This window comes from Geotrypetes seraphini, chromosome 5, assembly GCF_902459505.1.
Source record: "Geotrypetes seraphini chromosome 5, aGeoSer1.1, whole genome shotgun sequence".
In the NCBI taxonomy this organism is placed as follows: domain Eukaryota; kingdom Metazoa; phylum Chordata; class Amphibia; order Gymnophiona; family Dermophiidae; genus Geotrypetes; species Geotrypetes seraphini.
In genome coordinates this window covers 117,841,215-117,859,117 of record NC_047088.1, presented here as the reverse complement: position 1 = coordinate 117,859,117, position 17,903 = coordinate 117,841,215, and the positions used below count along the sequence as shown (strand labels likewise).

The window sequence follows — 17,903 nt, the reverse complement described above, 5'->3', positions numbered from 1 at the left end:
TTGGTGATTTCTTTGTTAAGTTGCTACAGGAGTTGAAATATATACTCTACATTTCCTAATATTGCTAGTTATACGTTACACGTTGTACATGTACCCCTAAGTGTACGTGAGCCACCTGTTGGGGTATGTGGCACTGCGCGGGTCTCCCACCCCTGTCCTCATTAATGGCCACTGCCATCGGGGATTCCATGCCCAGTGGCGTACCTAGCATGTGTGACACCCGGGGCCCATCATTTCTTGGCACCCCATTATCTGTACGAAAAATATGATTTTTAGTAACAAGCCACACGTCGCACATGAGTACCTAGGAAAAGGCAGCATCTTACATACTGCAGTGAGAAGTACAACAGCAATACACCCATTGTAAAACTAAACAAGCCAGACTAGTACAGATCAATCCTGCAGTCAATCCTAACAGAAAACCATGTCTTTCGAACACACAGAACACAGAAAACACATTCACCTAGTATGGAATGTCATCACAAACTTACCCCTCCCCCTTTTACAAAACTGTAGTGTGGATTTTAGCCACAGTGGTAACAGCTCTGACGCTCATAGAATTCTGAGCATCAGAGCTGTTACCACCACGGCTAGCGCTAAAAAATGCTCCACAGTTTCGTAAAAAGGGGGATAAAATAGAAATACATAGACAAAGGTTAAATTGAACCAGTAAGAAGCTGGACTCTGCATACAATGCAATACCACAAAAATAGTGACACACGTCTCCTAAAGCAATAAATAAATAGAAAATTTTTGTTCTACCTTTGTCTTCTCTGGTTTCTGCTTTCCTCATCTTCTTGTTTGTCTCTTCCTTCCATCCACTGTCTGCTATCTCTCTGCCCCTATATGGCATCTTCTCTCCTTCTATGCCCCTTCCAGAAACCGTATGCCTCCCCCTTCTATCTCTCCTTTCACCCCCATTGGTCTGGTATCTGTCTCCTCTCCTTCCCCCCTGATCTGGGTTCTCTCTCTACGCTCCCTTCCTCCTGTTCTTCCCTGGTCTTCATTCTCAATTTATTTTCTGCCTCTGTCTAAATTCTTTTTTACTATTCAGTCCTCAATTTCCCTCTTTCACTGTATCTACCTATAGCTTGCCACCTCTTTCCCTCACCCCTTCCAGTAACTAACTCTATCCTCTTCCCTCAATCCTGCATGTGCCCTTTTCTTCTTTCTCCTCCCCACTTCCTTCCAGCATCTGCTCCCCCTTTCCCTCACACTTCCATTCAGCAGCTGTCCTTCTCCCCCACACTTCCATTCAGTGTCTGTTTCCCTCTCTCTACCCCTTCCATCTACTGTTCACCCTCTATCTCGCCCCTTCCATTCACTGCCCTCTGTGCTTTCTATCCAGTGTGCACCCTCTCTCTCTCTCTTCCATATGGCATCTTCCCTCTTTCTATGCTCCTTCCATAAACTATCTATCCCGTGCCTTCTCTCCTATGTACATGATTGATTTCAACTCTGTCACCTCTTTTTTTCTCTCTCTGTCATCACCCCCTCCCCTATGCTCTGGCATCTCTCTCTTCTCCTTTCTTTCCTCACGGTCTGGCATCATCCCTTCCCTGATTCCTGGCATCTCTCTCCTTTCCTTTTCTTCCATCTCTCCCTCCCGCTCCATGCTCTGACATCTCCTCCTTCCTTTCCCCCTTCCTTTTCCCTTGATCTGGCATACCTTCCTCCTTCCCTCCATGCCATGGCGTCTCTTCTTCCCTCCAAGCCCTGGCATCTCCTTTCATTCCCTCCAGTTGGGTACAGCAACACTCTCCCCAATTCTCTTCCCCTCTGCTCCCTTTCCTCCTTCTGTCACTCAAGGCCTGGTGTCCTGAACTTCATTGGGCAGCAGCAGCATTCACAATTCACTGCTGTTGCCCACTTCAGGCCTTCCTCTCTGTCGGGTCCTGTCTTCATGAAAACAGGAAGTAGGCAGGACCCGGCAGAGAGGAAGGCCTGAAGCAGGCAACAGCAGCGAATTGTAAAAGCTGCTGCTGCCCTAAGAAGGTAATGGCGCCAGGAGCACTGAGGCAGACCGCTTCTCCCCCCTCCTACCCCAACCCCCGTTGACCCTCCTATCTTTCCCTTCCAAGTGAACCTTTCCAACCCTCCCAGAGAGAGCAGCAAACCTCCCTCCAGTAGCGGCTTACTCCTGCCAGTGAAGCGTCACTGATGAGGTCATCAGTGATGCGGCAGAGGGAGGAGAAAGCCGCGAAGCAGCTGACGCTACTGGAGGGAGGTTTACTGCTCTCGCTGGGAGGGTGGGAGCGTGATAGGGACCGGGCCGGCTGTGCACTCCCCCTAAGGCTGCACCCAGGGAGGACCGCCCCCCCCGGTATGCCATTGCCCATGCCCTCCTTCCTGCCTGCCCCCTCTACCAAAGCCGCCACACCTGGTGATCCCATGACAAAGCTGCTGATGCCAACACCAGGGATCCCATGCCCTCCTTTCAGCATTCCCCCCTCAGCCAAAGCTGACCCAGGCTTTCTTCCGATGTCAGAGCTGACATTGGAGGAAAACCTTCCAGGTCAGTGGGGGATCCCAGTTATCTCCTACAGGACCGTCCAACTGGGCTGCTCCTTCTGGCCTTCAGCCGCATGCGAGCAGTGGCTCTTACATGCCTTCTCTCCGATGTCAGATGTGACATCAGAGAGAAGGCTTGTGTGTCATCCACATGCAGAGTGTAAGAACCACTGACCATATGTGGCTAAAGGCTGGAAGGAGCAGCCAAGTTGGATGGCCCTGAAGGGATCGAGTGTGGCCCTGGAATGAGCAAGAGAGGGGACATGATAATGGGACAAAGGGGGAAGGAGCGCATTGGGACATGGGATGGGCATGAATTTGGGACAAAAGCTGGAAAGAAGGGAGGGGGGAATGAACTCGGGACACAGAAGGAAGGGAGGGTGCATGAACTTGGGACATGAGGAAGGAAGGGGACACTAACCTGGGACATAGGAGGGAGGGAGGAATAGAAAAGGAGAATTATTGGGCATGGGTGTGTGAGTGAGAAAGAGATGGTACACATGGGGAAAGGAAGGAAGGAAAATTGGGCATAGAGAGGAGTGAGGTAGATATGCATGGAGAAGAGAAGGGTGAGAGGGGAAATGTTGGCTATGGTGGTAGAGAAGGAACAGGGGGACAGATTGAAAGGGATGCAAGGGGAAGAAATGTTGGACATAGTGATTTAGAGAGAGATGTGGCATGGAGCTGGAGAGAGGTGATAGAAATGGGCATGGGGCTGGTGGGCAGTAGTGAAAAAATGCTGCACATGCTCCGGGGGATGAGAGAGGGAGAAATGTTGGATGTGGCAGTAGAGGGAATGGGAGAGATGTTCTCTGATCTCTCTCTCTTTCCCCACTCCCTTTGTAGCAAAGGAGAGAATGAGAGAAAGACAGATGGACAGTGTTACCAATAGGGGTGGAGGAGAGGAAGAAAAGAGAGAGATGTTGGTTGTGGAAGGGAATGAGGTCTGGAGGAGAGAAGCATGTAGGAGGCAGAAAGAAAGAAATATTGGATGCACAGTCAGAAGGAAGTACAACCAGAGCCTCATGAAATCATCAGACAACAAAGGTAGGAAAAATGATTTCATTTGCAATTTAGTGATTGAAATGTGTCAGTTTTGAGAATTTACATCTCCTGTCTATATTTTGCATTATATTTGTCTATTTTTCTATAGTTGTTACTGAGGTGACATTGCATATTTTAAGGTCATCTGCTTTGACCGCTTTGAAAAAAAACCCCAAATATAAATGATAATTAACATTTTCTCTGCATACAGTAATGTAATGTAATTTATTTCTTATATACCGCTATATCCTTTAGGTTCTAAGCGGTTTGAAGAAAATATACATTAAGATTATAAATGAGAAGTAAGAAGGTACTTAAAAAATTCCCTTACTGTCCCGAAGGCTCACAATCTAACTAAAGTACCTGGAAATTAATAAAGAAGAGAAAATAAAGAAGGTTGAAAAAAGAAAAATTCTATGTGAACTTATAGGATGGAAATTAAACTGACAGTGAAGAACTGTATGAAAAATACATATGGAATGCAGTTAGAGAGGGTAGGTTACAATCTATTTATGGTATTTGTTTAATTGGAAGGTGTTAAGGTGGGTAATTTGGGGGAAGGTGTGCTTTGTGTTTTTTTATTTTGTGGTTATCATTATGTATTAATAAGATTATATTGTGTATATATGAAAAATGAATGGAAGAACATAACATAGTAAATGACGGCGGATAAAGACCAGAGTGGTCCATCCAGTCTGCCCAATCATACATGCTCCATAAATTAATTTAGTTTAAATGGTCCTTTTTCTTAGATATTTCTGGGCCAGAAACTCAGAGTCCTGCCCAGTAGTGTGCTTAGGTTCCATCGACTTGAGTCTCCATCAAAGCTCACTCCAGTTCATCTTAACCATCGAAACCCTCCCCAGCCCGTCCTCAACTTAATGTCCATATAAGGGACACAGGCCATGCAAGCCTGCCCTGTACTGGCCTTAGTTCCTTCAATGTATTGTATACCCATTATTTTCTGATTAGGTATCCTCTAGGTTCATCCCATGCTTGTTTGAACTCTGTCACCATATTCTGCTCCACCACATCCCTCGGGAGCGCATTCCACACATCAACCACTCTCTCCGTAAAGAAGAATATTACTCTTGAGTCTACCGCCCCTCAACTTCAAATTATGCCCTCTGGTTTTACCATTTTCCTTTCTCTGGAATAGATTTTGTTCTACGTTAATACCTTTGAAGTATTTGAACATCTGAATCATATCTCCCCTGTCCCTTCTTTCTTCAGGGGTATATATATTCAGGGCTTCCAGTCTCTCCTCATACGTCTTCTGGCACAAACCTACCATTTTTGTTGCCTTCCTCTGGACTGCTTCAAGTCTTTTTATGTCCTTTGCCAGATACAGTCTCCAAAAATAATCACAATACTTCAAGTGGGGCCTCACCATCGACCTGTACAGGGACATCAACACCTTCTCTCTTCTACTGGTCACGCCTCTCTCTATACATCTTAGCATCCTTCTGGCTACAGCCACCACCTTGTCACACTGTTTCTTCACCTTTAGATCTTCATACACTATAACCCCAAGGTCCCTCCCCCCATCCATGCATCCCCAGCACATACAGTGCCTTCTGAATTCTAATCCCCAAATGCACTACTCTGCACTTCATTGCATTGAATTTTAGTTGCATTGCATTGAATTTTAGTTGTTCTAACTTTTGCAGATCCTTTTCATGTTTTCCACTCCCTCCTCGGTGTCTACTCTGTTACAAATCTTGGTATCATATACAAAAAAGCAAACTTTTCCTTCTAACCCTTCAGCAATGTCGCTCACAAACATATTGAACAGGATCGGCCCCAGCACCGATCCCTGAGGGTTCCACTACTCATCTTTCCTTACTCCGAGCAAATTCCATTAACTACAACCCTCTGGCATCTGTCCGTCAACCAGTTTCTAATCCAGTTCACCATTTTTGGTCCTAACTTCAACCCGTCAAGTTTGTTCAAGAGCCTTCTATGAGGAATCGTGTCAAAGACTGCTGAAATCTAAGTAAAGCATATGTCCTTGATCCAATTCTTCAGTCACCCAATCAAAGAATTCAATCAGATTCGTCTGGCACGATTTACCTTTTGTAAAACCATGTTGCCTCAGATATGATAACCCATTTGATTCTAGGAATTTCACTATCCTTTCTTTCAACAACGCTTTCATTATTTTTCCAATAACCAAAATGAGGCATACCGGCCTGTAGTTTCCCGCTTCATCTCTGCAACCACTTTTGTGAATAGGGACCACATCCGCTCTTCTCCAATCCCCAGAAACCACTCCCGTCTCCAAAGATTTGTTGAACAAATCTTTAATAGGACCCGCCAGAACCTCAATATCTTGGGATGGATCATATCCAGTCCCATCGCTTTTTCAAGTTATTCATAAACACTTTCTTCCGTGAACGGACACAGTATCTACTCCATTCTCGTGTGTAACTTTGTTAGACAATCTCAGTCCTTGTCCAGGATTTTCTGCCATTAACACAGAACAGAAGTATTTGTTTAACATGCTTGCTTTTTCCTCATCACTCTCCACATATCGATACATATCTTTTAGTCTCGCAATTCCATTTTTTTCTTCTTCCTTTCACTGATGTATCTGAAAAAAATTTTGTCTCCCTTTTTTACATTCCTAGCCATTACATTACAATTAGTACTATTATTATGGGAGAGGGGTCAGCGGTGGAGCTTGGGCGGGTCTGGAGCGAAGCTTAGGTGGGGGGACTCGTTTGCTATTTGTTAGACTATTCAATCAACATTAAAGGTGACATCTCAAATTCTTGGTGGCCCCCTTGCAAGGGTGGGGGAGTCCCTCAGGGTTCTCCGCTTTTCCCAATCCTGTTTAATCTCTATATGACTACATTGAACCTTTACAAGATGTCAATTTGGGAAACATTGTTCACCTATGCGGATATCTTTATATTGATTGAGATTGATTCAGATTTCACCAGTCTAGCAATTAAAATAAATCACTCTATCTCCAAACTCCAAGCCTGGGCTTTGTCCCTCCAGATGAATCTAAAAGGTGCAAAAACTAATCTTTTAAGGCTAGGCCCAAAATTGGACTGTTTTTCTCCAACTGTAACTTTGGAATCTGGGGTCTCCCTGCAGATTGATTTCTCTTCCAATATATTGGGAGTTCTCATAAACTCTTTTCTTACTTTTAAGGATCAAATAAACTCTCTTGTCAAGAAGTGTTTTTTTAGCCTTTGAATGCTGAAGGTCAGAGCTCTTTATCATCAACAACACTTTTCTGTCCTGGTCTAATCTATCATAAGAACATAGGAATAGCCTTACTGTGTCAGACCAATGGTCCAACAAGCCCAGTAGCCCTTCTCATGGTGGCCAATCCAGGTCACTAGTACCTGGCCAAAACCAAAGGAGTAGCAATATTCCATGCTACCGATATAGGGCAAACAGTGGCTTCCTCCATGTCTATGGACTTTTCCTCCAAGAACTTGTCCAAACCTTTCTTAAAACCAGCTACGCTATCCGCTCTTACCACATCCTCTGGCAATGCGTTCCAGGGCTTAACTATTCTCTGAGTAAAAAAAATTTCCTCCAATTGGTTTTAAAAGTATTTCCCTGTTACTTCATCAAGTGTCCCCTAGTCCTTGTAATTTTTGACAGAGTGAAAAATCGATCCATTTGTACCCATTTTACTCCACTCAGGATTTTGTAGACTTCAATCATATCTCCCCTCAGCATTCCCTTTTCCAAGCTGAGGATCCCTAACCGTTTTAATCTTTCCTCATATGAGAAGAGTTCCATCCCCTTTACCATCTTGGTCACTCTTCTTTGAACCTTTTCTAGCGCCACTATATCTTTCTTGAGATAAGGAGACCAGAATTAAACGCAATACTCCAAATGAGGTCGCACCATGGAGCAATACATGGAGCATTATGACATTCTTAGTCTTGTTAACCATCCCCTTCTTAATAATTCCTAGCATCCTGTTTGCTTTTTTGGCTGCCACCATACATTGGGCGGAAGGTTTCATCATATTGTCTACAATGATACCCAGATCCTTTTCTTGAGCGCTAATCCCCAAGGTGGAACTTAGCATCCGATAACTGTGATTCAGGCTATTCTTCCCAATGTGCATCTAATATAATAAAATGCTAAGCGCGCATGCACACTCCTATCTGCGTGTTGCCTGATCTGTATGTCCGTGGAGGAAGGAGTGCGCATGCACGCCTACAACTGAGGAGAACAGAGATTTCTGCACATGGACAGCAGGAGTTGGGGTGGTTGAGACTGAGAGTGTAGAGGCAGCCACGGAACGTACCCGGGACTAGAGGTCGCCTCGGGAACTCACCTGTCTGCAGTGTCCGCGGGATGCTGTTCCGTACAGGGTCTCGAGGCCCGGATGTGCGCGCGGCTGCGGACGCTGCACTGTCCCTGCAGAGCGGACCAGCTGAGATTTACCCGCACCATTGTTTTTTGGGCGCCGCCAATTGGCAGGAGGGAGAAAGAGCGAAATGTGTTCCCGCGGTGGCTTCTTAAGTGAATTCCGCATCATTGTTTTTCGGGCGCCACCAATCGACAGGAGGGAGAAATAATAATAATAATAATAACTTTATTCTTATATACCGCCAACAATCTTGTGACTTCTAGGCGGTTAACAATAAAGGGAAACTGTAAATACAATCAATAGAAGCTGTACATACAACGAATTAAGGAGTATTGCTGTGTACATCTGATAGTATCAACATTAATAGTAGTAACAACAGTTTGTGGGCTGCAAGGCCAAGAAGTGCCATGCTGCTTACAGAGAAGTAGAAATATTCCATGAATTGAATGGAGTGATCGTAGTTGGTGATTAGGGGTTAGGGTTAGCAGTTTACTAGATCAGGTTTGTGATGGTGTTACAAGGGTTGATGTCCTGGTTCGTTATCTAGGTATTTTAAGAACAGGTAGGTTTTTAGGTGTTTCCTAAATTCTCCATAGTTGTTTGTGTGTGCAATTAGTTTTTCTAATTCTTTACCCCATATGGCTGCTTGGTACGATAGCAGTTGTTGATGGTATTTCTTATATTTGCACCCTCTGGCCGGAGGGGAGACAAATTTCAGGTGTGTTTTTCTTTCATGTCTGTTGGTTGGGAATGAGAAGAGGTCTGTAATGTATTTGGGGGCTAGTCCATTTTATACCTTGAAGCAGAGACATCCTAGCTTGAACTTCGTGCGTGCCCCCATCGGCAGCCAGTGTAGGAGTTTGTAGGAAGGGGTTATGTGGTCGGAAAGAGCGAAACGTGTTCCTGCGGTGGCTTCTTAAGTGAATTCCAAGTTCATTCATTTCCCTCAATACGATTCATTAGCTACCGTCAGCTCTTTCTCGCCATCCTCATGCTTTTTTAGGTCCCTCTGTTTCCCTACACTGCCTTCCTTTAGTTTTCTGTCTACCAGAGGTCCATTATTTTCGAGGACTCCCATTTATTTTTAGACAATTTCAAACATTGATGAAGCAACATAAGATCCTCCAATACATACCATGGAACGTTTGAATTCTGGTCACCTTGAGATTGAGGTGTATTAATAGGGGGAGGTCCCGGGGGGGGGTGGAGCCATGCTGAAGGTTATGTAAGAATGCCAATTAGCTCCAGGTTTACTCATTAGGGTTGATCTGTGTTATTCCACAGCACACATCTAATATAATAAAGCCCTAAGCGCGCATGCGCACTCCCACCTGTGTGCTCCCGTTTTCCGTGCGCTGTAGAGCACCGCAGGTAGGAGTGCGCATGCGCGAGAATCCCCTGAGCTGGCTGTCGGCGGCTGCAGGCCGCGGCAGAAGATGGCTGAAGCCTGGCTGGAGGAGGACGAGGAGGAGCTGCGAGAGCTACGCAGAGGCAGGAGGTGAGGAGAGAGAGACAGAGACAGATGGATGAGAAGGACAGAGGGGCTACTAGGGAGACCAGGAGAGATGGTAGGGGATACGGAGAGATAGACTTCAGGGAGTGTGGAGGGGGCAGGAGAGAGAGATGGTCTTGGGGAAGGACAGAGGGGGACAGGAAAGGGAAAGATGGCAAAAGAGGTGAAACAGGGTCGGAGAGAGATGGTAGACGGTGTGAAAGGGGGAAAGGGAGAGATGGAAATGGTAGGACCACTGCTGCTTTGGGGCACTGAGGGAGGAAAGGTTGGTACGTCAGGACTGCTGCTGCCGCCTCGGGTAAGTAAAGACCCTGTCAGGAGGGCCAAAAGGGTACAAAGGAAATGGTGAAAGGTGAGGCGGTGGGACTGGGATCAGTGGGAGGCAGGGTCCGGGCATGATAGAGGTGGGGCATGGGTGGGGTCAGAGTCAGGGTATAGGTGGGGCTATTTTAGCACCCGTTACTGTAACGAATGTAATGGGCTAAAACACTAGTAAAATATATTTCTCTAAGTCAGAGAGGGATATATTTTATTGAACATAAGAACTGCTGCTGCTGGGTCAGACCAGTAGTCCATCGTGCCCAGCAGTCCGCTCACGCGGTGGCCCCCAGGTCAAATGCCAATGCCCTAACCAAGACCAGCCCTACCTGCATTCATTCTGGTTCAGCAGGAACTTGTCCAACCTTGTCTTGAATCCCTGGAGGGTGTTTTCCCTTATAACAGCCTCCGGAAGAGCATTCCAGTTCTCTACCACTCTCTGGGTGAAGAACTTCCTTAAGTTTGTACAGAATCTATCCCCTTTTAACTTTAGAGTACCCTCTCGTTCTCTCTACCTTGGAGAGGGTGAACAACCTGGCTTTATCTACTAAGTCTATTCCCTTCATTATCTTGAATGTTTCAATCATATCCCCTCTTAGTCTCCTTAGGCCCAGCTTCTCTAATCTCTCATTGTACGGCAACCCCTCCAACCCCTTAACCATTTTAGTCGCTCTTCTCTGGACCCTTTAGAGCAGTACCGTGTCCTTCATGTACGCGACCAGTGCTGGACGCAGTATTCCAGGTGAGGGCATACCATGGCCCGGTACAGCGGCATGATAACCCTCTCTGATCTGTTCGTGATCCCATTCTTAATCATTCCCAGCATTCTGTTTGCCCTTTTTGTGCGAACGGCTTCATCGACTTGTCAACCAGTACTCCCAAGTCTCTTTCCTGGGGGTCTCTCCAAGTACTGCAGCAGACATCCTGTATTCATGTATAAGATTTTTGTTACCAACATGCATCACCTTACACTTATCCACATTAAACCTCATTTGCCATGTCGCAGCCCATTTCTCGAGCATGTATATGTCACGTTGCAGGTCTTCACAATCCTCCCACGCTTCCCTACTCTGAATAACTTTGCAAATTTAATCACTTCACTTGTAGTAGCATCTCATTGTTCAGCATCAAGGGGGGAGGGAAGAAGAACAACAGAAAAGAGATGGACCAAAATGTTGGACCAAGAGGAGAGACAAGAGATAGAAGGAAATAGGAGGCTGGGAAAGGAGTGAGATGGGAAATGGGAGAGCTACAGAATAAAAGAAGATGGAAAATTGATAGGTAGCTGAAAATTTAAAAAGGAGAAGGATGAGAAAGAGGGCAAGATTTGAGTGGACAGAGGCAGAAAAGGAAAAAGGAGAAAAGTTGAAAGGGAAAAATCAATATTTTGGAGACAGGGACTGGAGCAAGAGAGAAGAGGAGAAAAAATGGACAGCAGAAATTGGAAAGAGAATTAGAAGATAAACAAAATCAGAAAGAGAAACTGGGTCCAAAAGCAAAATGACCAGACAACAGAAAATAGAAAAAATAATTTTATTTTCTATTTTGTGATTACAATATGTCAGATTTGAAATATGTATCCTGCCAGAGCTGGTGTTAGCAAGCGTGAACTAGGATCTAAAAGAGAGGAAAAGTCTTTTTTATTTATTTTGTATCCGGCGTGGGGTTGGAGATGTTGCATCCCTATACTTCTACTAAGACTAACCCCCCTCCTTTGCTGGCACGCAGCGTGGGTTTTGGTGCCAGCAATTGATCCAACGCTCACAGAAGTCCTGTCAGCATCGGAGCCGCCACCGGCACTGGGGCCCACACTGCACGTCAGCAAATGAGGGGGCAAGTATCTTAATAAAAAATCCAGCCCACGACTTATCCTGCATTTTAGATTTCAGCCCCTTATGTGATTTGAGTTTTGACACCCCTGATCTAGAGCTATCCTCAACCCGCTTCAATCAGGTTTCACCCTCTTTTACGGAAACTGCCCTGGTTAGAAGCTCCAACAACCTGGCCAAATCCAAAGACTGTCCTTATCCTCCTTAATCTAACTGCAGTCTTTCACACTGTAGATCATCACCTACTCATTGATATGCTGTCCTTGTTTGGGGATCAGGGTTCTATTATCTCTTGGTTTTCTTCCTATCTTTCTCACTGCTCTTGTAGCATAAACTCTGGAGGATTCTCCTCTGCTGCCATTCCACTATCAGTTGGCATACCTCAGGGCTCTTTCCTGGGTCCTCTCCTTTTCTCCATCTACACTTCTTCCCTTGATGCTTTAATCTCCTCCTACAGATTCCAGTACCATCTCTTCACTGACAACTCACAAATCTATCTCTCTAAGCCTGAAATTTCTATGGAAATCCAGGCCCAAGTATCAGCCTGCCTGTCTGACGTTGCTACCTGGCCATCTAAAATTAAACATGGCCAAGACTGAACTCTGTCTTTCCTCCTAAACCTGCCTCTCCCCTTCCCCCATTCTCTGTCTCAGTAGATAACACTCTCATCCACCGTCTCATTGGCTCAAAGCTTCGGAGTCATCTTTGATTCGGCTTTTTCCTTCTCTTCACATATCCAACAGACTGTCAAAACTTGTTTCTTTCTCTACATTACTAAAATCCTACATCTCCTTTATGAGCACACTGCCAAAACTCTCATCCACACTCTCATCACCTCTCACCTGGATTACTACAATGTGTTTCTCTCTCTCCTTCAATTTGTTCACAATTCTGCTGCGCTCCTCATATTCTGCCAGTGTCGTTATGCTCCTTAAATCGCTTCACTGGCTTCCTGTCCATCTCCGCATACAGTTCAAACTCCTTTTATTTATTTATTCAATTTTCTATACCGTTCTCCCATAGGAGCTCAGAACGGTTTACATGAATTTATTCAGGTACTCAAGCATTTTTCCCTGTCTGTCCCGGCAGGCTCACAATCTAGCTAATGTACCTGGAGCAATGGGGGGATTAAGTGACTTGTCCAGGGTCACAAGGAGCAGTGTGGGTTTGAATCCACAACCCCAGGGTGCTGAGGCTGTAGCTTTAACCACTGCACCACACTCTCCCCTATTAAGTGTTTTCACAGCATACCCAACCTTGGCTGGAGCATTGAGCAGAAGACTTGACCTAGGAATCAAACCTAGGTCCTTCATAAAGTACTGCACTACATTGCCACTGATCCACTGCACAGACTCTGGGTTATATTTTACTGACCTACAAGTGTATTCAGTCTACAGTTCCTCAGTATCTCTTCTCCCATGTCTCTCCCTATACTCCGCCCCAGAAACTCCATTCATCAGGTGAGTTTCTCTTATTCATTCCCTTCTCCTCTACTGCTAAATCCTGACTCTGTCCCTTCTGCCTTGCTGTGCTTTATGCCTGGAACATCCTGCCTGACTCAGTGTGTCGGGCCCCGTCTCTCATGATATTCAAATCCAGACTAAAAACACACCCTTTTGATACTGCATTTATACCCTACCCTCTTAACTTATAAAGTACCCATATCTGTTTCCATTAATATTACTACTACTATTTATTATTTCTATAGTGCTACCAGACGCGCACTCAGCACTATACATTAAACACACAAGAGACAGTCCCTGTTTAAAAAGAACTTACAATCTAATTATGAATGACACTGGACAAAAATGGTGAATCAATATATGCTGCTCATGTAGGGAAATACAAAGGGAGAAGAGGTAGAGAGGGTAGGGGGCTACAGTGGGAATGACAAACAAATGTGGTGCTTTACAAATTGGTATGGTTACATTCTCTCTTTACTCCCATACCTCTAGTCCCTATTTCCTCACCTAAGTAACATGTGTAAGTCTTTGTCCTATGCCCGTATTAATTAGATTGTAAGCTCTTTTGAGCATGGACTGTATCTTGCATGTTTGTTGTATAGTGCTGTGTGCGTCTGATAGTGCTTTATAGATAATAAATAGCAGTAGTGGTAGAACCTCCACTGGTCATGCTCCTTTTCAGATCTGCACACTAGAACTGACTTGCACCACTTCATAGAATGTACTTACCAAGTTGTGCGTATAACTTCTAATTAGTGCCAAATTAGCATCAATTATAAGGTATTAATTGCCAATTATTGGCACCGATTGGTCTTGTTAAACAATTAAGTTGTACATGCAAATCGGCTGTGTGCATCGATTTGCAAGCATAACTTAAGGTGTTATATACAGAATATGGGGTTTGTGGTTTATGAGCATGCCATCTTAAAATCCTATGTAAACTCCATATACAAGTGTCATTTTATATATAAATATGATCTTGAAACCTCAGATACAAATGACAATCATTCACATTATTCTTATTCTAGCGTTATACAAAAATAATATAACTCAGAGTCCGTGCAGTGGATCAGTGGCTATGTAGTGCACTACTTTATGAAGGACCTAGGTTTGATTCCTAGGTCAAGTCTTCTGCTCAATGCTCCAGCCAAGGTTGGGTATGCTGTGAAAACACTTAATAGGGGAGAGTGTAGTGCAGTGGTTAAAGCTACAGCCTCAGTACCCTGGGGTTGTGGATTTATGAAGGACCTAGGTTTGATTCCTAGGTCAAGTCTTCTGCTCAATGCTCTAGCCAAGGTTGGGTATGCTGTGAAAACACTTAATAAGGGAGAGTGTTGCGCAGTGGTTAAAGCTATAGCTTCAGTACCCTGAGGTTGTGGGTTCAAATCCAAGCTGCTCCTTGTGACCCTGGGCAAGTCATAATCTTCACATTGCCCCCGGATACATTAGATAGAGTGTGAGCCCACCATGACAGTGGAAAAACGCTTGAGTGCCTGAATAGATTCATGTAAACCTTTCTGAGCTCCCCTGGGAGAACGGTATAGAAAATTGAATTAATAAATAAAATAACCCCTAGTAGAGGAAGATCTGATTATGTAATAGTTTATCATTTATTAAAATTTGATTTCCCACCTTAGTTGCAGCACAATTCAAGGTGGTTTACAATAAAATACATCAAAAAAAGAAAAAATGAATAGAAAAAGAACACCATTAAAAAGTACACTACTTTCATACAAAGAAATAAAAACCATACACGGTGCATCACTGCAAAAAGTGTTCTCTACTGATTAATAATTTAAGAGAAAGCACGTTCAAAAAGATAAGTCTTCAAAAGTAGACGGAATCGAATATATGTAGGTGACTACTAAGGAGTAGCCCCATTTAAGAATTTAGGCTCATAATTACAGGATTTTGGAAAAAGCCTTGGTACACAGCCCTCTAGTCAAGGATTGTACAGGTTTGGATGAGCTGGGTGAAGATATAAAAAAGTGAAATAAAACTCCCTGTTACCTACAAAGGATTATGGTGTCAGATCTCAATTTCAGTTTCAATGGACCTGGAAAGTCAAAGAAGCAAGAAAAATCTGCCAAACTCATCATAATAAAATATAGCACAGTTAGGTATCATACTATTACTCGAACTCTGCATTCTTAAATTGTTTCAAATGCTGGTTGGTATGCAGTTTTCATTCTACTTTGCATACACTTTTATGTAGAAAAGGTGGTAGATGCACCATGGAAGCAAAAACAGTAACAGATTTCAAGAAAGAACACAAACAGAGGATTATTGGTTGCAAAAAAATAAAGGGAACTTCTTTACAAAAGGATACAAATTAGGCAGACTAGACGGGTCTTATGGTACTTCTAAGAAAGAAAGAAAACTGGTACGCCACAGAGATGGAAATTAGAAGTTAAACTGTGGAGGACCTGGAGGAAATAAATGAGGACACCAGAGTTCCAGTGAAAGTTTAGGCAACTCTGTCTGAACCTGGAGCCTGAAAGTCAATTGGGATATAACAATTCAGTGAAAACATGTAAAGATGGCACAAAGTCATGGCAAAATGACATATGTCCAAGATATAATGCCTGAAGGAAATGTTATGTATTGCTCATGCAGTATCCTTCAAGCATGCTGTCACTGGAACTCTAGTATCCTCAGTTATTTTCTTTGAGTCCTCCCCACTTTATCTCCTCCCTTTGAGCACTGATAACATTTCTTCTATTGAAATCTGAGCATTTTTAAAAATCAGACTAATCATAAGTAATCTAACGAAATTATTTTTTACAGAAAGGGTGGTAGATGTGTTGAATAGTTTTCCAGTACAGGTGGTAGAGACAAAAATTGTGTCTGAATTCAAGAAAGCATAGGACAGGCACATGCGATCTTAGAGAGGGAGGAAGAGAGAGTGGATGTTTCAGATGGACAGACTGGTGGGGCCATTTGGCCTTTATCTGCCATCATGTTTTATGTTTCTATTTAAATTCTCTTCTGTTCATTGCCTTCCAGACCCTGACATTGATCCATCCTGGTACACTGGACGTGGTATCCGACCTGTAGGACGCTTTGGCAGGAGAGGAACTGCCTTGGAGAGCTCTCAAAGATCTGGCTATCGACCTAGTCGGCAAGCCTGTATCTCTGTAGAAGAAAGCAATGAATCTATTCAAGATGAATAGCAAAAAACCCAACATGAAAACAATTTTCTCACTCAGTTCACTTTCCTCCCACTCTCTTTTCCTGACAAATAATAAATCTTGGTTTTATCTAATGTATCTTTCTGGTTATAAGTGACAAAACCAAAGAACAGTAGCAAAATGCAACCATCTCCAAAGTGCTGCTAAATTTCATACCTTGTCTCCACTTTTTCTTTCCCCTCCATTATCCTACCCTTTTAATGGTCACCACATTTTTTTTTAATCCAGCACTATTGCACAAATAAGGACTAAATTCTATAAATGGCGCCTAAAAAAATCTGCATCAAAAAATTGTGCTAAGCACTATTCTATAAATGGTGCTCAATGTTAAGCCCAACACAAAGAAAGGGATCAAAAAACACATGAAAAAAGAAGTGTACAAGCCAAACAGAACTGTAGCCAATGATTCTTTATTCAACAAAAGAACCAACACTGCCAATGTTTTGGCCCTTGGCCTGCCTCAGGGGTCTACAACATAGAAAAGTATTACATATATAAATACAAAAAACATATATAATTTCAAAAACATAAATATGATCAAAAACATAAATGTTAAATTATTTGCATAAATGCTTAAAATTTGGATTATATTTGTATCAATAACATACTACGTTATGTGCTGTTTGGTTGAAATAACTATATGGACAGGCTACACACATGCCCCTTGGTTCTTAATTCTATCTCAGAGGAGATCAAAAAAATAAATCTTTAACACAAAAGTGTGGTTAATAGTCAAGGCCTTGAGGAATATTTGACTGCTTACTGAAACTAGTAAGCTCACAGTCAAAGTTCCCTCTTATTACCAGTGACTGGTCATTATATTGGGATAATGACATCATTAATTAATTCATTATTAAACATACGTCGTCGGTACATCTTCCAATTATAATCCATTTACAAATTGCATACTTCAACAATATTCTATTGGTTCTATTGAAATCACATAGTTTCCTATTAATTTTACTTTGTTGGTACTTGTTCTTAGCAACAATAACTTAACTCATCACATGCTATTGGTCTCACCTCTGTCAGCAATAGAAGAAAGTGAACAACATGCTCACTGAGGTCATGCTGACCTTGTAGACATGTTCTATTCTATTGCAAATATCTCGTTTACAGAAACTCTCGTTTTCTAGATAATACATTCCTGTAGGCTGCAACCACATGGTTAGTAATATGATTTCCCCTAACTCTTCAAGCGACAAATATGTTAGTGTGACTTTTAGCTTATTTTCAGGGACCTGTTCTGTTATGGCTCCAGCATCTTGTTCCAGACATTAAACCAAAATATTTTGTTCTAGTAAGGAAAAATATGTACACTGCGGGCTGTGCTGTTTATACTTTGCTGTGTCACAAGTTTCTGAAGGATTTCTATTATCAATTACATCTTTTATATAACAATAGTGTCTTTTAAAGTCTTAAATAAAAGTGTATCTAATACATATTGGTTATGGGGCCCCCCTTATATTCTGCATAATACAATTATCACCATCACTGTTAATAATATCTCTCAGCTGTTAATAATATCTCTCAGCTGTACTCATTCCTAATATCATGTCACTCTTAAAATATATAATATTCAGCATATCTAACCTCATATCTATCCTCATCATATCCATCAATGTGTCTGTCTATAATCATGCAATCTTTATCATATATTTTAAAACATTAAAAATCTAATAATAA

At 43.0% G+C, this 17,903-nt stretch overlaps 1 protein-coding gene across 1 annotated transcript in view; it reads left to right on the top strand.

Moving 5' to 3' along the window:
* The window catches only part of PRLH (prolactin releasing hormone), a 55,381-nt gene extending 37,761 nt beyond the window's left edge, over nt 1-17,620 (top strand). The window contains exon 2 of the mRNA XM_033946102.1: nt 16,033-17,620. Within this exon, the coding sequence (XP_033801993.1) occupies nt 16,033-16,199 (167 nt within the window). The 3' untranslated portion in view covers nt 16,200-17,620. The remainder of the gene's footprint in view (nt 1-16,032) is intronic.
* Nucleotides 17,621-17,903: the final 283 nt, after the last annotated feature.